This window comes from Anarhichas minor, unplaced genomic scaffold (genome assembly GCF_050575085.1).
Source record: "Anarhichas minor isolate MPS153535 unplaced genomic scaffold, ASM5057508v1 ptg000037l, whole genome shotgun sequence".
Classification (NCBI taxonomy): domain Eukaryota; kingdom Metazoa; phylum Chordata; class Actinopteri; order Perciformes; family Anarhichadidae; genus Anarhichas; species Anarhichas minor.
In genome coordinates, this window is record NW_027466483.1 from 2,875,937 (window position 1) to 2,898,829 (window position 22,893).

Sequence of the window (22,893 nt, forward strand, 5' to 3'; positions counted from 1 at the left end):
CCTAAACCAAACCAAGATACACCCCACACAAGCTGGAAAACGCCCACTTGTCGATCGTCAACCACTCAAAACAAGGTTAATTTCCTGGAAGTGCTCACCACCTTGGCACAAAGGACAGCCAAACATCATGTCCTGTGTTTTTTGATTCTAACCATCTGGACTCGTCCAGTGACTGCTGTGAAAGGACAGCTGACAACATGGGAAAGACCGAGTGACAGCTTGGAGAGACAGCTGACGGGAGGGAACAGACCCCAATGAGGCCGTCATGGGCTAGCTACCCATGGCAGCAGTCCCCAACGCTGGTTCAGTTAGTTGGAGATACCCACTAAATGCTACGACAAGTAAACAAATGAACATACCCCTGGAGCCTGCGAGAGCGGGGGCGCAAGATGGCTCACATACTGACAACACAGTAACAGACCCAGGAACAGAAACGACTACGCACAAAGAGAGCACGGCACATGAAACAACCACAACAGCAGCAGGACACAAGCTTTAGGTGTGCATTTGTGGTTGGGAGAAAGTAACATCAGCAATAGGCCTGAAGATCCACCAAGGGAGGAAAAAGTGCTTGAGAGAGCAGACACATGGGCCTCGCATTGACCAGTACTTCTTACGAAACAACCAGTCAAATCAGTCAAATGAAGAACAGCGACGGGACACAAACCAAAGTTCGCAGAGCATCAGCACCCCTGTCACTGAGGAGGGAAATACAAGCACAGAAATGCCGGTGGAGTGGCCCACCAAACCACAGAGACCTCCAATGGAGAAAAAGATCGAAGGGCACAAACCTGGTGTGAAGTGGCCCAAAGCTGTTGAAAAGAAAGAGTGGGAAACCATCAACAATGATCTATCCAAAATTTTGGAGCAGCAAGTGGGCACTACAACTAGAAAGCTAGAAAAGATGGGCGACATTATCTATAACTATGGAGAGGAGCGCTTTGGAGTTAGCAAAGTGAGAAGCAGAAAAACAGTACCAGCACCAGCCAAGTCCAGGACACAGCAAGAAATGGACAGGCTAGTCAGAGAAAGAGACATATTAAAAAGATGTGGAAGAAAGCCTGTGACACAGAGAGAGAAGGCCTTGAACAACTCCAAGCGGACATCAAGAGCCGACTGGCAACTTTGCGAAGAGCAGAGAACTTGAGGAAACTCCGAAGAAAGAGGGAAAAAACAAGAACACTGTTCTACAAAGATCCTTTCAAGTTCGTCAAAGACCTCTTCGCAAAGGAAAAAAGTGGAACTTTGAAAACATCTAAGCAGGAACTAGAAGAGCATCTAGAAAAGGTCCACCATGACAGGAGAAAGCATGAGCAGATAATCATCCCATATGACATCCCACCATTTAAACCTCCAGCTGTCAACCTGGACACTAGCCCTCCGAAATGGAAAGAAGTAGAGAACACAGTCTGGCGAGCAAAAGCAGCATCTGCTCCTGGGCCTAATGGAGTACCATACAAGCTCTACAAGAATGCACCGGATGTCCTATGCTTTCTTTGGAGGCTCATGAGGATAGTGTGGCAGAAACAAATAATACCCAAGGCATGGAGAAGTGCTGGAGGTGTGCTAATACCAAAAGAGAAAGATGCGTCAGACATTGGTCAATTCCGGCCAATCTGCCTTCTGAACGTGGAGGGGAAAATCTTTTTCAGCATAATATAACAGAGGCTGTCCACTTACCTAGAAATAAACAAGTACATTGATACATCTGTACAGAAAGCAGGGATTTCAGGATTCTCTGGTTGCTTGGAGCACACAAGCATGATCTGGCACCAGATCCAACCAGCTAAGAAGGACAAAAGAGACCTCCATGTTGTATTCCTTGATCTGGCAAACGCGTTTGGTTGAGTTCCCCATGAACTTCTCTGGGAATCTTTCAACTTTTTCCATGTACCAGAGCCCATCACCACACTGGTTAAAACCTATTTCAAAGACCTGCAACTGTGCTTCGCCACAGCTGACTTTACTACAACATGGCAGCGCTTGGAGGTAGGCATTATGGCAGGCTGTACAATCTCACCCTTGGCTTTTACAATGGCCATGGAAGTCATCATCAGTCTCAAAATGGGTGGTGGGCAGTGAACGAACAACAGCGGGGCTCCGTCTACCACCCATTCGCACATATATGGACGATATGACAACACTGACCAATACTGCAGCATGCACCAAGCGGCTACTTGGAAAGCTACAGGAGAACATCAAGTGGGCCCGCATGAAAATCAATCCAACCAAGTCTCAAAGTATCTCTATTGTTAAGGGAATGCTTAAAGACACGAGGTTCTGTATTGGCGATGACCCAATACCAACAGTATCTGAGCAGCCTGTCAAAAGCCTGGGCAGATGGTACAATGCAAGCCTCAAGGACAAAGAGCAGGTGCAACAACTAAGGCAAGAAATTATCAACAACCTGGAGAACATCAACAGGACCGCACAGCCTGGAAAACTGAAGCTCTGGTGCCTACAATTTGGACTCCTACCTCGGACAATGTGGCCACTCACTGTCTATGAGGTCCCGATAACTGTGGAGAAGATGGAGCGAACCATCACCTCGTACGTGAAAAAGTGGCTCGGTGTCCCACGATGTCTAACTAACATCAGCCTCTATGGCAAAGGGGTCCTGGAACTACCTCTCACTAGTTTGACGGAAGAATACAAGTGTTCTAAAGTCAGACTGCAGATGACGCTGAGGGATTCCAGAGACAAGACTATCAGTAATGCTGCACTGCCCCTAGCAACTGGGCGGAAGTGGAAACCATCCAATGCTGTGCAGCAAGCAACATCAACCCTGAGGCACAAAGACATCGTGGGGCAAGTTCAGCAGGGAAGAGGAGACCTCAGCCTGACGGCAAGTGAACCAACTTGGCGAAAGGCCACAACGTCAGAACATTGGTGGTCGAGGAGGTGTGCCGACAGGAGGAGGTCGCAAGAAGTGCGAAGGCTGTCTGTCTCGTGAAACAGGGACAATGGATGCGGTGGGAAGGTGTGGAGAGGAGAAAGATCAGCTGGAGGGAACTATGGGAAATAGAAGCAACAAAAAGTAGCTTTATCATCAGAGCTACTTATGACGTGCTTCCATCACCAAAGAATCTCCATCAGTGGCGAAGACCCAACCTGTGCCCTCTGCCCAACTCCAACGACTCTCAAACACATTATGGTAAGCTGCAAGACCAGCCTCACGCAAGGCAGATATACCTGGCAGCACAACCAGGTCCTCAAAAGCGTCAGCGATTGACATCAAGCGGTGTGCGACCAACTCCTTGACCCCGAGAGTAGCCAATCCCCTGAAGGCAACAGCATTTGTCCGAGAAGGACAAAAAGCCCCCAAACATCCTTCCACCAAGCGAGAAACGGGACACTTAAACATGGCCCGCGACTGGAAGATGCTGGTAGACATCGGGTAGCAATTGATCTTTCCTCCAGAGATTGCTTCCACCAACCTCAGGCCAGACCTGGTACTCTGGTCCCCTTCACTGAAGACTGTGTACATCATAGAACTCACAGTCCCATGGGAGAACGCGCTTGAAGAGGCCTATGAACGTAAGAAGCTACGCTATGCAGAGCTTGCAGCAGAAGCAAAGCAGCGCGGCTGGAACAAAAAAACTGTTCAGTGGAAGTGGGATGCAGAGGATTTGTGGCTTCTTCGACCATCAGACTGTTGAAAGAGCTGGGAAGCCACGGTCAGGCTCTGCGGCAGACCATCAAGGCAATCTCAGAGGCGGCTGAAAGAAGCAGCCAGTGGATTTGGATCAAGCGGTATGACCCATGCTGGCCTCCAAATATGTCAGCATAACCCACTTGAGAATCCTCACCTGTTAACCATTCAAGCGTCTACCATTCTCAATGTTGTCAATTTCGAGACAGTTGGGTACGGCACACAAGCTGAGGGCTGATCGTCCTGCAGCTGGCCGCCCTTGGGGAGGGTGTATAGCGTTCAAAGGCCGAAAACACTCAATGACAAAAGGGAACATTACTGATGATGTGTTCTGGGCCCAACTGTCCCAAAATTCTACAACCTAAACCAAACCAAGATACACCCCACACAAGCTGGAAAACCCCACTTGTCGATCGTCAACCACTCAAAACAAGGTTAATTTCCTGGAAGTGCTCACCACCTTGGCACAAAGGACAGACAAACATCATGTCCTGTGTTTTTTGATGCTACATCGGTGTCGAGTAAATTTCTGTTGCTGGAAGGGGCAGAGGCCTGTTGAATCGTGTTATTTGGGTTTTATGTTATTCTATCTGCTTTGTTGTCATATAAATATATGTGACTGGTTCTTGTGAGTTTGTTCTTGTCATTGTGGTAATTACATTGATTTTGACTATATGTATTGCCCGTTAATGACAAAGCATCCCGTCATGCTGCATCTTGTTTCACACTGGGGAGGAACAGCAGTCTCCTGGGCTAAAAGCTATGAATAGCTGGATGAGAACAGCCTGCTTGATTTCTATAAGCAAAAAATTGAACATAACAGCATTTATCTAGGAATGATTCTGCCCCAAGCTGTTAGATCTATAAAAGCGGTTGATCACTGTAACTGTGACCACTATGAGCAGTTTCCACTGTGAATAATCTTTTTTCGATGGCACGACCGGTATCTGTAACAAGAAGAGAATTCCATGAGTACACGTGTTTCTCCACACATGTCTTAAAAGTTTTTGGTCATATCTGTGTAAACAGCCTCTGAGCCTCAGGCCTGAGTGGGTGTTTCCCATTACGTCGGCTGGCTCACGACGGAGAGCTAGCTCTGCTGGCAGACACACTTCTTCATCTTCTGTGGGGAGCTACTGACGGAGAGTGAATGTGATACAAGATGAATTTTCCCCTTTTCCAACAAGTGTTTTGATAGTATAAGTTATCAACCATTTGCAATTTAAGATGTCCCTTTACAAAATTAATCATCGGGAAGACCCATCATCCATTGAGAAAGTGGAAGCTAGTTACGCTGTGTTCGCACAACGAGATTACATACAAAGTCAATGGAAGGACGAGAGTTGATGTGAGGGGCCGCACAAATGACGCAATGCAAATTCTTGAAATTCGCCTCAGAAATTTGTGTGACTGTGTCATGAAAGCATATCAGCATTAAGATTCTCCTTCTGTCATCACTGACGTCCTGGAAAAAAAATATTGTAGCTGTTCACCAAGAACGTTATCATACCTCATATTGTAGACTGGATGAAACTGTGTATAAATGTATGCGTACAAACTATAATGGCTCTGCCGTATTTACGTATATATTGATAGAGCAGCTACAATGTTAGCACTAGTGGTGTAACGGATCACGGATTGATCCGTTATCTGTTCGGATCACACATCACGGTTCGGCACACTTGTGAACCGCGGAGTATGTTTTTAATTTTTTTTAACAGTTTAATCATCATGGTGTGTAATAACGTTTTACTGCTGCTGTTCCTATTCAAGTAACAAGTCCCCGAATATCAATGCAGAGTGTCAGTGAACAGATATAAAGCAGTAGTGTGTTCACGTGAACAGAGCAGGTTAAAAGCATTTAACGGTGAAAGTCATGGCGACTGGAGGAGCTTGAGAAGCTCCCGGCGTCATTTAAGTCTCAAGTTTGGGAACATTTTGTCTTCCCTGTAACTTATGACGGATGAGGGTGGTGGACAAAACCGTGACGTATGTAGGCGTTGTTTAAAGAGAAACACATATGACAACAGCAATACATCGGGCATGTCCACACATATGAAGAGACACCATGCCGGTCTGTCAGCGATAGGGGCCAAGGCACAACAAGGTATCATCGCAGCATTTTAGAAAGCGTTTGTGGCAGAATCAGACCGGGCCAAAGCTATTACAGCATCTATTGGGGTCTTTATTGCTGCAGACATGAGGCCATTCTCCGTTGTGGAAAACAAAGGATTTCAAAATCTGGTTAAAGTGCTCCAGGGCAACGAAGAGCTACGTGACTGTGACTGCTCACTTCATCACGGAGGAGTGGGAGATTCACAGTCCGGTGCTGAAGACACGCCCCCTCTGGGAGACTCACAGACACACAGAAGCAGCAGAGTGGAAGCTAGACAGGCCCAATAGCAATATCCAAGTCACCACAGAAAGGTCTACCCTCTCCCCAGACAATGGAGATATTCTCATATTTTTGAAAACAAATGTAAAGTTGTAGACCATTTCACAGTAATGGTAAACATTATTGCAGTGTATTTGAATGACATAACCTGAGAGGAAGTAAACATAGACCCAAGTTGTTGCCGAGCAGTTCAGTTCAGTTGAAACAGAATACTCACAGAATTGAGTATTCTTGAATGTTTTTATTTCTTATCTATATTATTTCAAATTGGACATCTTCAATATCTTTGTTTTTATGTAAGACTATAGCCCAAAGTTCTTTGCTTTAAGTGTTCTTGAAGTTCTTTAATTAATAAATGGAAAGAAAAGTTATATTTGACTCCTCCCCTTTTCTTTGCTGATTCGAAAAATTATCCGAACCGTGACTCAAGAACCGTGATCCGAACCGTGAGGTTTGTGATCCGTTGCACCCCTAGTTTGCACCGATCGATCCAAGCTCCATTCAGAAAACAAGCATTTTAAAAGTTCTTTTTTTGTCATCTAGTGGACAGACCTAACACCTTGAATTCAGACAAATCAGCATCATTATGTAGTTATTCTAGCATTCTTTTTATCCATTTATTGCAATCAAATCACAGCTAAATTCATTATTTTGGGTTCATATAGCTGTGGTAAACCAGCCGATGTGTGGCTTGCTAGAAACAGTGAATACAGCTCAGGGAAATTCACAGAGCGACGGCGTTTAGTTTCCCGGGATATGTGGGACTTCTACAACATGCACAAAGCAGCAACAGTGGTTATTATAGCCATGATTGATGGAACGTCTACACGGAGGGAGCTCCTGCTCCTCTCCAGCGCGTCTAGCGCGAGTGACGCAAATAAACACAATTGAACCCGCGATCAAGCTCCCGCGAGTGACGCAACTCGAAAATTCGCTTTGCGTTTGATGTGAACACAGCAATAGACAAGCTCATAATACAGAAAGAACGTGGGTCTAGGTAACGATAGCTGTCTCTCTTTTTATTGGTCCATGTGTGGTGATGACAAAGACTGTAAAATGTAGCCCTTTGACAGAATGCTGACTCGCACACACATTTGATCAAATAATCAAATTACAGCACCGCCATCATCAGTTTGTGGTAAGTACATCCGTGCCCAATGGAGAACGTGAACATGGGGGCTCAGCCACTACACACACTCAGAAAGGATGTGTTAATATCATACACACTTCTTGTGCGAGTACACATGTGTTGAAATATGCAATGTTTGTGTTAAAATAACACAAATATTTCACAGGAGTGACCAACACAACATGTGTTAAACTATTGTCCAATCGAGTTGCACACTGCGGTGCCAAAGTCATCATCCAAATAAAAACCCTCCCAAAAGTCAATCCATTTTTACTACTCCACACTCCAATCCAGTAGGTGGCGGTAATGTTGGTTTGTCAACCGCCATTAACATCCAAAGAAGAAGAAGAACGTTCGTTACTTATGACTGTGACAGCAGGTTGCTGAGGCGAGGAAAGTAAATGCACACAGGTAAGTTAGTCATCAATATTAGCGCTAATGCTGTTGAAAATGCGTTTCCGAGCTTGTGAAATGTGGCAGAGTTTTCGAAAATGTAACGTTATTCATTGGAAAACAGTAACTCAACTAGAAAATGCATTTCCTGCTGAAAATGCGTTGGAATGCTGAAATTAATTGTCAAAAAATTGCTGAAAATTAAGAAATGGGAGACTACCCGTCTGAAAAATGTTGAAACTTGAAAGCATTTAAACTGCACTGCTGAAAACCCTTCTAGTTGAAATGTCTCACTATGGTGTCTGTAGCTGAAAGTATGAGAAGAAGAAGGCTTTGAAAGTTGAAGAAGTTTAACAGGATTTGAAGATTTTCTCCATAGAGATCCCATTCAAAAGAAAATTGCAAATAGCTTAATAATTCAAAGAATTTAAAGATTACAAATATGAAAAGTCATATCACCCCTCTCCTGAAAGAGCTGAACATTTTGATATTCGAATGGTTTCTGTGGCTTAAAAAATGTCAGCAGTAGTGATATTTGTAGTAGTAGTACTAGAAGTTGTAGTTGTAGTAGAAGTAGTATTAGTAGTAGAAGTATTAGTAGCATTATAATAAGTAGTAGCAGTAGTGATATTTGTAATAGTAGTAGTAGAAGTTGTAGTTGTTGTAGAAGTATCATTAGTAGTAGAAGTATTAGTATTTAGAAGTAGTAGAAGTAGTAGTAGTAATAGCTGTAGTAGTGGTCGTAGTATATAATATAACAGTAGTAGTAGTAGTAATAGTAATGGCAGTATTTGGAAAAAGTCTAATTTTGAGCTTAATGTTTACATACAGTTAATCCATGGGGCTTTTATTTTGAAAGGGTTGGGGCTGGGTGGGGGGGAGAGGAGACATAATCATAATGTTTGACACATAAACAGAGGTTATTAAATGACAGGCTTCATCACAAGCATTTCAGTTATATTTCACTCTGTGGGGCTTTTATTTTGAAATGGGGTGTGGGGGGGGGAGGGGAGAGGAGATGGACTCATATTGTTAGATTAACACAAACAGGTTATTAAATGACAGGCTTCATCATAAGCATTTCAGTTAGAATTCACTCTGTGGGGCTTTTATTTTGAAATGGGGTGTGGGGGGGGAGAAGAGATGGACTCATAATGTTAGATAAACACAAACAGGTTATTAAATGACAGGCTTCATCATAAGCATTTCAGTTAGAATTCATTCTGTGGGGCTTTTATTTTAAAATGGGGTGTGTGTGTGGGGGGGGGGGATCCTCTAAAGATCTCTAAGAACCTGAATGACTGTATGAGAGAGAGACACAGAGAGAGAGAGACACACACAGAGAGAGAGAGAGACACACAGAGAGAGAGAGAGACACAGAGAGAGAGAGAGAGAGAGAGAGAGAGGAGTGCCTGTGTGTCTGTGAGTCTGTGTGTTTATCAACATCACTAATGAGCTTAATCAGAAACACCTGTGTCCTTGCAGCCTTTTCATGGAGATTAAACAGGGAAACACCTCTCAAACAAATCCTCAAAACTCCCATAACCGTAGCTCCTATTGCTCCGATATTAATAAATGAGAGGAAGGATGAGTTGAAGAACAGATCCTGTAAAAATTGTGTCTGTAGTGTAAAAAATGTGGCTGAACTGGCGATTTAGAAATGGGGTACCGTGTTCTGTGGAAGATGTTTTTGAAGCAAAATTTAACATTGGTCTCTATGGAGCAGAAAGTTGGTTTTCCTCTCAATTACAGGCTTCTGTGTCAAATGTGTAAATCTGTGGGATTCCACAGTCATTTGTCTACGACAAGGACAAGATTAGCTACTTCTACATCCAGAAATTATGCATGAAGAGTGAAGATTGTGGACACAGTGGCAAAAGACAAATGTTTTTTTCACAAGAATCTCAAGCTGCTCTTCACTCTAGCGGTGACATCACGCACTCTAAGCTGCGCAATACACACCCATTATAAAGTCAGAAAAGGAGTGAAAAAATCATAAAAGTTAAAATGGGACAGTTCAAAAAGTATAAAAGATATCAAAAAGCTGAATAATGCGGCAATAGATCAGGGTTTTCTCAACATTTTACAATTTACTATAAACTGTAATTCTAGTGACTAGTATGACTAGTAATTCCATTTACCAATTACAATTATACAGAGGGGTGATATGAATTTTCATATTTGTAATCTTTAAATTCTTTGAAATATTAAGCTATTTGCAATTTTTTTTAATGGGATCTCTATGGAGAAAATCTTCAAATCCTGTTAAACTGCTTCAACTTTCAAAGCCTTCTTCTTCCTCATACTTTCAGCTACAGACACCATAGTGAGACATTTCAACTAGAAGGGTTTTCAGCAGTGCAGTTTAAATGCTTTCGGGCTTCAACATTTTTCAGACGGGTAGTCTCCCATTTCTTAATTTTCAGCAATTTTTTTACAATTCATTTCAGCTTTCAGCATTCCAACGCATTTTCAGCAGGAAATGCATTTTCTAGTTTGAGAGTTAGTCTGTAAGTACAATATGGATCTACAAAAATCAGGAGGGCCGAGAGGCAGCAAGCTATGTGAACGGGTACAGACAGAGATGCAGACAGGACTCCCCAAATCAAAGTAATAAACCATGTTAATAACAACACTGACTATCTGATAATGGAGGCCGATAACAATAATGGTAAAAACAAATTGGATATTTATCCATTGAATGATTTGTTTTTTTACATGGATCCCTCAAATTTGGTCGTAAGAAATGGGACACAGATACGTACTAGGCGTTGGGGTTAAGCGACAAGGCAATATATACCATTAGAGCACTACTGTCAATGTTACGCTGGTGGCTAGCAGCTAAAGGTGCTAGCCACCATCAGCCGTGTTGAGAGCCGTGCGGAGGCAATCCCTAAATCATATATTCTCTGAATTTGGAATTAAGCATCTTTCAGGCCTTTCAGAAACGTAAAAGGACGCAAAGCTGAACATTTATTTTGTCGATCATAAAACCTTGTTTGTAAATTAAACTTGAGTGGCAGCTGATTCTCCAATATATATATACACACATGTATTGCATGGCCATTAATAAGTATAACGTAATTTAATAACTGAACTATTAAATAGTATGTGTCGGTCCTAGCAGAATATCTTTATATGAAAAAAGAAATATGAGCCACATTCAATGTTACTGAAGACCAACAACTTAAAATACTTTCCATCCATGAATTCCATTCTTTTGACATTGAGGAGGCTGACTAACACTATCTCTGATGGAGCTACAGCAATGTTTTCTGTTTAGTGACGGTACAGAACCTGCTCTGGTTTGTAGAGTGTGTCCGTTGGCTTACCCGTAGATGCAGGAGATGTCAATGACCACATCGATCATGTCACAGCAAAGCTCGTATGTCTGCATATCCACCGGACTGCTGTCCGTGGCGATGTAAATCTTACTGACCACGTCGAACAGGAAGGCCTTCTCAATGCCCGAGTTCTGAAAATAAGGCAGAGACAAAGAGGAGCATCATAAAGTGCAAATCCTGCTGTCAGGGAGAGGACTATCCTCTACACCAGTGGTTCTCAAACTGTGGGGCGCAGCGGTATTGCAGGTGGGGAGCAGGGGGAAATGCAACTTTATTCATACCTGCAAACTTGTCGCTTTTCGGCAAAATTCGCCATTTTGAATCAAAATATATCATCCACGTGAATCGTGTAGATCCGTAGAGGTTTTTTTTGGGGGGGGGGTCAACTGGCCAGCCAGCGTTTCTCAGATTGGAGTGAGACGAGGAGAAAAGGTGATGTCGTGATCTTCACAATAAAACATCTTTGATGTGTCGAGTCTTGGCCAATCAGCGTTCAGATGTCTACAGCGTCTTCATTTCCCTCCGTTAAAGTTTAAGTTCCGTTATGTTCCGTTACCGTTCAGACTTGCTGGGTTAAGTTAACGTCCACAGCATGTGGAACTTTGTAGACTGTTAACGTTCGTCATTATCACGATTTAGGAGGAAAAAACGTAACGTGATGAAACATGCAGCCCCCCCGTGTTCTGGTTCAGTTCACGCGGTCACTCGTTAACGTTAAACCAGAACACCGGCGCATCTGGTTGCAGGTTGTTGTTTTTTAACTCAAAGTAGAATGAGGATGATTTCGTGGTCAGAATAACTTTCATGACCACGAAACATGAGGCCCAGATACTGATGAGATGATGAGGTCAAAGAGCTTCAGGGAGAGGAGGCTGGTTGTGTAGCGCAGCTTGACGCAGGGCTGAGCTGTGAGTGGAGCTGGGCCTGGATAAAGGTGGAGCTGGGCCTGGATAAAGGTGGAGGTCTAAACAGACGTGAGTACAGCTTCCTGCTGTCACAGTATTTTAAATGCATTGATAAGGCAGGGTATGCTAAATGCAGCCTCTGCTCCAAGGAGATAAAGTACAGCAACAAGGGCTCACATGTCCTCTCATCTCACTGTTCACACTGTTCACTGTAATGACCACAGCCAGTGTACTAACAGTCCCAACAGCCCCTCGTGCAGTTAAATCACAGCTATTATTTTACTTTTAGAATGCTACATTTTAAAGCTCATATTTAAAACTAAATGAGTGCAGGTATGTGTGAGCATATGGCTCACACATATCAGGAGCATTTTGTTTTGTTTTGCACAGGTTGCACGTTATCGTTGTTTTGAAAAGATATGCAGTGTAAAACTCAGTAAAACTCTTTATTGCCAAATATTTGAACTTGTTTAGTTTTTCACAGGTTGCAGTTAATTGTTATTATCTTAGAAATATATTCAGTGCAAAACAGGTGAATTGCAGCCACAATAAGCTATTTTTTGCCAAATATTAGTTATTTTTTGCACAGATTGAACTTTATTTGCATTGTTCTAACAAAGTGATTGCACATTGTATTTGTTTTTGTCTGATGGAGCAATCTGGTTTACTTGAAAGTGATTGCAATTTTCTTTATTCTATTTGAAAAAGCACAGATGGAGGAGTCACAAAATGTTATTTCAATAAAAGTTCAACATGGACCATTTTGTTACAATTTTGTTGGGGTGGTGGGGCATGAACATTTTTCTTCCTCCAAAGTGGGGTGTGACAGAAAAAGTTTGAGAACCACTGCTCTACACAAACCATGCGCTTTGACAACCAGCTTCACTAACCTCACTGTTCTTTGATACACACTTTTATAATTTAGGAAAGGATGAAACTGAAAAAGACAATGTTGGAATCTGACTATATGGCTTCGACATGTGCTGTGGAACAAAGAGAGAGTCAGGCCTTTCCTTTTGCAAGCAAAGGTTTCATCCTGATTGTAGTTTGAGCACCAAACCCCCAACTGAAGAAATTCACATTAGGGTGTGAGTTTCCTCCCCCCAAATGCAACACTGCTCTCATTGGACGAGAGCAGGGATACCGAGGCGGGACCTCCGGTAAGACAACCCTGCTCCCCCAAAAACTATGCGTTCCTGAAGTTACCTGAAAGCACCGCTGCAATCTAATTGGTCGAGGGCCAAGACACCCCAGGACCCCTGTGGTTCAGCCACCTTTCTCCAAAACCACCAGCAACCCCAACCTCAACGCTTTTTCCATCGATCCCTCAGGGGTAGCAGGAGGCACACACTGCAACGTTGTTCCCCTTTTTAACCAAAACCTAGGTTTAACAGTTTATATTCGCTGGCCGAATTCACCAAACTGTCTATTTTATCTTTGTTCGTATCCACGAAGTGAACCCTTTTATTCCTGCAGAAGTGGAGAAGCAAGACTTCTTCAGAGAGGGAGAGAATTTCCACTCTCCACTCTCCACCAAGCGCCTCGTTTGCTCCGGTCATAAGGACGCGGAATTCCCTTATCAAGACGAAGCGATTCTCTCCCACCGAGAGGATACCTCCCGCGGCCCGCAGCCGCGCTGCCTGAGCCCACCGAAGCTCAGAAGGACCCCTCAGAAGAACCCCCCCCTCAATCACCACGATTGCATCGTACCGTAAGGCGAAATAGATTCTGGGCAGAGTTAGAGAGAGTTTCATTTGTGTTTATTTTATCTTGTTTGTGTGCTTAAAGTGCTGTTCATTTTTATAACGTGATGTATGCTTAATAATCGCTGACACTAACGGTCGCTGAGATCGTTGGGGTTGTGAAGAAGTTAGTGTATTTCATGCTACCGTGATTTGTGTTGACATAGCCGCCTAGCGACGTCGAAGTTGCTCCTCATCAGTTCAGGAGGTCAAAACCGCCAGCTGAGACAAAGAGTCGCGGTTCTTGCTCCCCTGGCTGAGAGAGCAATCTTCCGTACTCAAGCGCGGCGCGAAGGATCTTAATCTTTTGTTTTTGTCACGATCAGGCTTTGCCCTGTGTGTTCTGTGTCTTTGTTTCTTTCTGTAGCTCCTCACTCACCTAATCAGTTCATTCAGTGCACCTGCCAGTCACACTCACCTCATCAGCTCATTACGCTCACCTGTTCACTCTGCCTAGTCACTATTTAAACCCCGGTCTTTCACTCACTCACTGCCAGATCATTGTGTTTGTTTCCCGTCCAACCCGCCTGTTTTGCTCGTCCTGTTCCCGGTTTTCCAGTCTGCCTGTTCTGCCTTTTCCTGCCGGATTTTCCCCCTCGTCTTTTGTCTTGTCCCTGGATTCCCTGTTTTTGGTTCATTAAAAACCTTTTTTTCTCTACACCTGACTGTCTGCGTCTGAGTCCTCATCATGCCCCGTGACAGAATGATCTGGCCCAAGATGGACTCAGCAGACCACAGTATGGAGTGTCGTCTCCCCGACTGGTATGAACAATTCATGGGAACCCGTCTGGCCTTTGGAGAACCTCGAGGTGTCCAGAAGGCAGACCGTGACCTAATGGACATCCCGGTCAAACCTCAAAGGAGACGGAGGCAGAGGAAGGGCCAGACTCCCTCTCCCGCTGGGCCGCAGTTATTCCCCGCTCCCGCTGGGCCGCAGCCGACTCCAGCTCCCCGTGTCAGGTCGGCGGTTCGACCGACTCAAGCTCCCTGTGTCCGGTCGGCGATCCAGCCGACTCCAGCTGTCGCCTCGGAGCAGCAGCTATCCCCAGTCCGGGCCGCCGCCGTCTCCGAACCGCAGCGACCTCCAGTCCCGGCCGCCGCCGAACCGCAGCGACCTCCAGTCCCGGCCTCCGCCGTCTCTGAACCGCAGCGACCTCCAGTCCCGGCCGCCGCCGTCTCCGAACCGCAGCGACCTCCAGTCCCGGCCGCCGCCGTCTCCGAACCGCAGCGACCTCCAGTCCCGGCCGCCGCCGAACCGCAGCGACCTCCAGTCCCGGCCTCCGCCGTCTCTGAACCGCAGCGGCCTCCAGTCCCGGCCGCTGCCGCCTCCGCGCTGCAACGACCTCCAGCCCTTTACCCCGCTGGGTCATCAGTCTATCCCCCTGAGCCCCAGTCTATGGACTCCGATTGCCCGGAGCCTCATCTCCAGCCCCTGGAGACCTGTTCCCCGTCTGATCTCCAGCCCCTGGAGACCTGTTCCCCGTCTGATCTCCAGCCCCTGGAGACCTGTTCCCCGTCTGATCTCCAGCCCCTGGAGACCTGTTCCCCGTCTGATCTCCAGCCCCTGGAGCCCTGTTCCCCGTCTGATCTCCAGCCCCTGGGGCCCTGTTCCCAGTCCGATCTCCAGTCTCTGGAGCCCTGTTCCCAGTCCGATCTCCAGTCTCTGGAGCCCTGTTCCCAGTCCGATCTCCAGTCTCTCGAGCGCTGTTCCCAGTCCGATCTCCAGTCTCTCGAGCGCTGTTCCCAGTCCGATCTCCAGTCTCTCGAGTGCAGTTCCCCTCCCGGTTCCCAGTCTCTCGAGTGCAGTTCCCCTCCTGGTTCCCAGTCTCTCGAGTGCAGTTCCCCTCCTGGTTCTCAGTCTCTCGAGTGCAGTTCCCCTCCTGGTTCTCAGTCTCTCGAGTGCAGTTCCCCTCCTGGTTCCCAGTCTCTCGAGTGCAGTTCCCCTCCTGGTTCCCAGTCTCTCGAGTGCAGTTCCCCTCCTGGTTCCCAGTCTCTCGAGTGCAGTTCCCCTCCTGGTTCCCAGTCTCTCGAGTGCAGTTCCCCTCCTGGTTCCCAGTCTCTCGAGTGCAGTTCCCCTCCTGGTTCCCAGTCTCTCGAGTGCAGTTCCCCCCCGGACCCCCAGTCTCTAGAGTTCCGACCCCCGGACCCCCAGTCTCTAGAGTTCCGACCCCCGGATCCCCAGTCTCTAGAGTTCCGACCCCCGGACCCCCAGTCTCTCGAGTTCCGACCCCCGGACCCCCAGTCTCTAGAGTTCCGACCCCCGGACCCCCAGTCTCTAGAGTTCTGACCCCCGGACCCCCAGTCTCTAGAGTTCCGACCCCCGGACCCTCAGTCTCCAGAGCTCCGTCCTCCGGACCCGCAGTCTCCCCAGTCTGCCAGGCCGGCCATCCCTCCTCCGGACCCCCTCCACCCACCCGGTTGTGGACTCTGACTCTCGGCCTCGGAGGAGTTAAAAACCTTTTTTTCTCTACACCTGACTGTCTGCGTCTGAGTCCTCATCATGCCCCGTGACAGTTTTATTTCATTTCGTTTTGTTCCTTTCCCTTCTCTTTTACTAATACACACACACACACACACACACACACACACACACACACACACACACACACACACACACACACACACACACACATATATAGCTTTGAGCTAATGTAGCTACGTGCTAGACGGCTGCCGGCACGTATAGACGCCGGGTCTCCTGTTGGCTATCCGCCATTTTGAGTCTCGCGCATGAGAGACGTCACCACGTCCCAACTACGTCATACGTCGCTGAGCTGTTCCCTCGCTCCTCCCCCTATGCACACAGACACACATACAAACACAAACACACACACTACATGTAGACACACACTTCCCCCTCCTCTTTTCAATAGTCTGTTGATTTTAGATAGCGTGCTCATGAATGTATAGTTGTTGTTAGTTTAGATATGAGTTGACTAGATCATTAGTATTATAACGTAATAAACTCTGTTATATTTTAAAGAGCAGCTGTCTGTGATTACTTTGTGCATGTATTGTGATAATAGCTGTATATGTGGTCTGTGCTCGAACTTAAACCTTCACTTTCACTCTGAATGTGTAATAGTACTCAGACTGTTGACATTGTGAGTGAACACTAATTATGAGACTTAGTTTATCGTTTGGTTATTGGTCCCTGTTTGCAGGGTGGTGCCCCGTTATTATTACATTAATAATTATATTGATGTCAATAATTTAGTTTCTTAGATGCTGATAACCCAAACACGCTCCTTTACGTTCCCAACAACAAATACAAACAAAGTGCATTCCAATGAATTTAAATTAACAGAAGAGATAAGATGGAATTAAAGAGAGATGAGCCACACAAAGTTTCAGAGACAAACTCTGTCTGGTATACTTTTGAGAGGTTAGAGACTGGTCGATAATTATTAGGACACCCTGGGTGAATGTGTATTATTTTTCAGTAGAGGTTTAACCACAGCAGTCTTAAAGCTAGTGGGACAGTCCTAAGTGACAAATTAATATTATTCAGTGTTATTGGTCCAAGAATTAGGCAGATATCATTAAAAGGTTTAGCTGGTTGCTTTGGGAGGCTCGGACAACATTTCAAGAGAGAACGTCTCCAAATGTGTGTGCCAGTTTTACAGGACAAGCTGGAGACGAGGAACCCATTTTGTATCTGATCTATTTTATATCTATATAGAAGAAAAAACCTAAAAACTGATGAGCCGTAAAGGATGAGAGAGACGCAACGAGAGAAATAAGCTGCTTTGGCAGCGGACAGAGCACGCTGTAATGTAACACAAACTCAGGCCATGAGAAATAGAAAACTTCTTCTTGTTTTGGTAGAAAAAAGGCAAAATGAATCCAGGAGGCCAGAGAGAGCTGTGAATAACAAATGACTAGCAGGGATGAGCATTTCAAGCAAAACTACTATTTGATGAAAAATGCTGTAACAGCATATAGCCATTTAAAGCCATTATGAGGAACCTTAAATTTGTGATTACTTTGGCGTCCCTGTGGACGAAAGCGGTAGTGTTTCTGAGCACCAGACTCCCTTTAGAAAACCTAATTTTACTACAGCCGGGTCTGACAGTCCGCCCCCTCTCAGTTCTGGTTCTGATTCTCCCTTCCCTCTAGGGGGCCCAGCAATATGGCCTGGGTCTTCAGCAGCGTGGTGATGGCTCCCTGCGGGGACCAGAGGAGCAGCAAAGAGAATCTCTGCTCCTAGAGGAGGAGGAGGAGACGCTGGATCTGGGTCTGTCCACGGTGGACCAGTCTCTGCTGGAGGATCTGGGTCTGTCCACGGTGGACTTGACTCTGCTGGAGGATCTGGGTCTGTCCACGTGGACCGGTCTCTGCTGGAGGATCTGGGTCTGTCCACGGTGGACCGGTCTCTGCTGGAGGATCTGGGTCTGTCCACGGTGGACCGGTCTCTGTTGGAGGATCTGGGTCTGTTCACGGTGGACCGGTCTCTGCTGGAGTCTGAGCTGAAGGAGTTTCTGGTGAACCTGCATGATTTCATCTGATTTCACCAGAATCCGACCCGGTGGCTCCGATGACGAGCATTAAGAATAACTCTATAGAAATGGACCATCTTCTCTCTGATGGTCTCTTTACTGATGTAGGTCTGATAGAGGATCAGGACTACACTGAGACTGGTTCAGAACCAGTTAAAAGTTACTCACAGTAACTTGAATTTGCACGGGACAGTAAACGACACGGACAAAGAGTAAAAGAAGCCAAAGTAAATACATATTACATGGACGCTGGAATAAGATTTCACCTAAAAAAAGTTATGTTTGAAGTTTTGGAATAAATGGCATCAAAAGACGTTTGCAAATATTTTATACAGTATGGTTCTAAGGGCTCTTTTTGAAAAAACTAGTTGCAACAGAACCACAGTATTGTGCTGACTTAATGCATGTAGCATTTTTTGCAGTATGAATATAAACATCAGTGGTGGAATTAGATGCAATGCAACCAGTGTTCTGTTGTGCAGCACTACCACCTAGTGAGTGGAATGTAAAGAACACATACTGCAACGTGCCGAATACAACTTGATGTTTAAAATGTGGTAGAAAAGCAGCAGCACCCTGTTGTAATGTTTCCATGGAGATTTAACTAAAGGATGTGTACATTTTCAGATGAATTGATTCAGCAGCAGTGCTTAGTTTAAAGGTGCAGAGTCAGCCTGGTTGGATTACTCACAGATATGAAGATGTTGAGCAGGTTTTCCAGCGTGGGCAGCTGTGGAATAAGCTTTTGGACCACTTTACTGAAAGCCTCGAATATGGAATGATCGTATATACTGGTTAAGTAGAAGCTGTAGATATCAGGGAGAAAGATCTGAATCAGAATGGATTTCAATGACAAGCTGCTTTTACAATCTGATCTTTTTTTTTGCTTTGTGCAGATGCGGACAGATAACAGTCACCGATCAAAAGATTAGCATTTCAAGGTCATCACACACAGTTGTAGATAATATTAACGTCCCAAGATTACAATTCTTGTAGACAATGAAAAGAGAAACCAAATGAGCATATTAAAGTTATAGCATATTTAGTTTCACTCCCCTTAGTTAAATAACATTTTGACGAGTGTATCGGCCAGATTCAGCAATCTCTCGCTCCTTATTCCTGTTTATTTAGTGTTTCATTCGGCATGTTATACTGTGTCAGTCATAGTCGGTTACTGTTCTTAGAGGTGTGGACATTTCTTGATCCCAAGATGCATTTTGATGTGGACGATTCTGCTTCGATGCAGTGACATCATCGGGAGCTTGGTTTCATTTCAGCCCAGTGTGAGTCTTTAATGAGTTTTGCTGTCTGTTTCACAGTGGGCCGAGCTTACACACTCCGCCAGCTTGCTGCTCTTGCTACCAATATTAGTAGCTCTGGTGTCAACAATGTCGGGCTGAAAAAAAAATGTGCATGCCAGCATCAAAACGATGCAGTGACTTTAAACCAAGTGAGACTAGAAGAGCTATGAGTAAGGAAGAGTCGGCTAGCCGCTAGGCTAATTCATGGAGTGTAAAATGCTATAAGCATTCAGGAAGTGCCCTGTGTTAGAGCTGTTAGAGATGTTGAAGATTATAGCACACCTGTAATGTACTGTAAAAAGATTTATGTTTGGTTTTTGTAATATTTACACAGATACTGGCATTGGAAAGATGCAGCTTTCTTTTATTTATAGGTTTTGAAAGCCCTTTCTGAATAAAAAAGGGAGTTCCGATTTATCTGACTGTAGAAGTAGGCCTGTGCAGTCATAGAGAAATATGAGGATGCGATACATTCAGAAGTATCGAGAATCACTGGCATTTGAATCTTTGATGGGTGAATCAGAATGGAATTGTGAGGCCAGTGAAGATTCACACCTCTAGTAATTATATTATCATACTTGGGTAATCATCTTCTATAGTAAGTCTATAACACTCCAATAATATTCCAACTGAAACATTAAAGAGTAAAAGTGATTATATATTTACCCATATTGTTAATACGTAAAGAGCTTCCCTGTATTACTTGTAGCCTTTAGTATCACTCTATAATATATTACGGGATGTCTTCAGCATGGAATCAACACCAGCACCAACTATTCATTCAGGTTTTAGCAGCCGTGTCCCGGTCAGGATGCCCCTACATATTATGCAGCAGGATAAAGAGACACATGCTCTTGTGAAATGTTAGCAGCATAAAAGCTCAAAAAAGCTTGCAATACACTATCTATTCAATTGTGAAACCAAAAGCAGTCCAAGCCCACCTCAGATGTATGCGTTCCAGGCCGGCATCTGCAAGGTCATCGTTGGCCCGCTTGTGAATGTCCCGCTGCTTCTCGATCTTGTGGTCGTCTGACAGGCCGTCCACTTTGTGGATGAACACCTCGAAGTTGATCTCCGGGTTGACCTTGTAGGCACGGGTCACGGTGAGATGCAGCCTACTCAGAGCCTCCACGTAGTCGTCCTGCCACGACGCAGAGGAGAGAGTCACACAGCTTGGTTAGTCAGCTTCAGGTTTTTCGGTTTTCTTGGGTTCTCGTATCACAGATTTATTGCATCGGTGACAGCTGATTTCTTTCTTTTCAAATCTTTTCATTGATTTTGCAAATACTTTAGACAGAGGTAGAACAGGACTACCCCCAAAAAGTTGGGATATACAGGATATTACATTCATTTGCAAGTCTCTTGGAGGTAGTGTGACTGTGACAAACTGCCACTGAATACAGAAATTATAAATTCAACGAACAAACAAACATCACTCTGAGGAGGTGTGGTATAAAGAGTGATTCAACCAGAGACAAAAAATCCCCAGAACGACAACCACCATAACAACAACAAAAAATAAAAATAAAAAACAGAAATTAAGACAAAGAAAACAAAAAACAAAAATAAATTAAAGCTGCGAGCAGCATTGATCGGGCCCTCGCAACTTCATGCACGTCGAGGGTACTAGCAGGACTCTGGCCATGCATTTCTATGACCGTCATACACTGCGTGCACGAGTTAAACGGTAGTTCCTGGTACTGGCAGGACTCTGGGTGACGCGGCCATGAATTTCTGTGACCATCACACTCTGCGTGCACGAGTGAGATATTTCCTGCGTAGACCAGCAGCGTAGCAAGATCATGTTGCCAGGTCTTACGCCTCAATGTTTTGAGTGTACATCCGATACAATCATAAATATAAGCCTTTAAAGATCATTAAGAAAATGAATGTGTGTGAATGTGCTTCAGTGTTTGTAACATAACAGACTGTCAGTTTACTGGGATGGGGTTCAACTCCCTGCAACTCCAATAATGCCCACTGACATGGTTTGAGAACCACTGTTATCTAACTTTTGCTCTCCAAGCATCTTAGTTTGCACATATTTAGATCAGAGAAGTCTTTTTCTCATGGTGCGCCCACAAACCCTTTCAATAAGTTCAGTGTTTGGGCCGCTGTAATTATAGAATCCTGCTTATGTCCGTGCTTATCAGTAGGTGACGCGATGACTGAGTTAATATTGGCATGCAGAAGTCCTAAAGCCATGACAGTCAACAAGCATGTCAAGTTTGGGACAGTTTTGACAAAGTACAGTCGAATTACAACAGCTTGATGGATGATGGCGAACCATGTAAAATGGCCATCACACCATATCCACGTCGTTCGATGAAACCTAAAGCTTTTAGTAACCTTTAATCGCTAAGGTCTTTAGATTGTTCTGACCAAATTCTAAGCTGATCGGATTAATTCCCTAGGAGGAAGTTCGTAGTACAGCACCTGGAAATGGAAAAAAAACACGAGCAATTCATACAAAATTCAAAATGGCTGACTTCCGGTTGGGTTTAAAGCATGGTCCCAAGAGACTTTATTTTAAGTCCACATGTGATACATGTGCCTACCAAATTTTGTAAATCTATATGAAACGTACAGCGAGGGCTGCTTCGTCTAAATTTTGTAGGGGGCGCTATTGAGCCGATTTGCCACTCTGAACCAATAAAATCATATTATATAACTACATTTTGGGCTTTAAATGTGTATGCCAAGTTTGCTTATGTTTCGAGGATTTCTAGCCTCTCAAAAACACCGTAATGTTTCATGGTGAAGAATGCGTCGCCATGGCAACAGATTTTCACGAAACAACAAGCTTTGAGTAAATTTTCATCACAAAGGTCTTTATACTGTACCGACCAAATTTGAAGTTGATCTGATTATTTCCCTAGGAGGAGTTCGTTAAAGTGCAGCGCTGCTTCGTCTAAATTTTGTAGGGGGCGCTATTGAGCCGATTTGCCAGTCTGAACCAATAAAATCATATTTTATAACTACATTTCGGGCTTTTAATCTGCTTGCCAAGTTTGCTTATGTTTCGAGCATTTTTAGCCTCTCAAAATTACCTTCGTTGTTAACGGCGAAGACTGCATCGCCACGGTAACGGCATTCGACGAAACATCAAAAGCTTAATGAACTGCCATTATGAACTCCTTATATTTGTGTGGAACTAATTTGATATTGATTTGATTTACCTACTAAGAGAAACAAGCCAAAGTATAAAGACTAACTTCCTGTTACCAGTAGGTGGCGCTATGACTATGTTTCAAAATTGGCCTGCAGAGGTCTTCAGGCCTGGAGTCTAATCAAACATGTGAAATCTGGTAAAGATCTGATGATGTGGAGTCGAGTTACATCAGTTTATTCGTTCATGGCGAAGGATCGAAATTCGCCGAGCCGCCACGTCGCCGCCCTTCAACAACTTCTTACGATTTTCACAATGAAGCATTATCAAGGTCTTAAGGCTTTTCTGACAACATTTTAGAGGGATTTGATTAATCTGTGAGGAGCAGGATGTCAAAGTACAAAACGTACAACTTCCAGTTGCC

General features: G+C 44.6%; 1 protein-coding gene across 1 annotated transcript in view; it reads right to left on the reverse strand.

Annotated features, from left to right (window-relative positions):
* rragd (ras-related GTP binding D) overlaps positions 1-22,893 on the reverse strand; it is a 70,200-nt gene that overhangs the window by 18,820 nt on the left and 28,487 nt on the right. The window contains exons 3-5 of the mRNA XM_076107009.1: positions 20,302-20,501; positions 18,751-18,865; positions 10,902-11,044 (exon numbers count right to left, since the gene is read on the reverse strand). Of these exons, the coding sequence (XP_075963124.1) occupies positions 10,902-11,044; positions 18,751-18,865; positions 20,302-20,501 (458 nt within the window). The remainder of the gene's footprint in view (positions 1-10,901; positions 11,045-18,750; positions 18,866-20,301; positions 20,502-22,893) is intronic.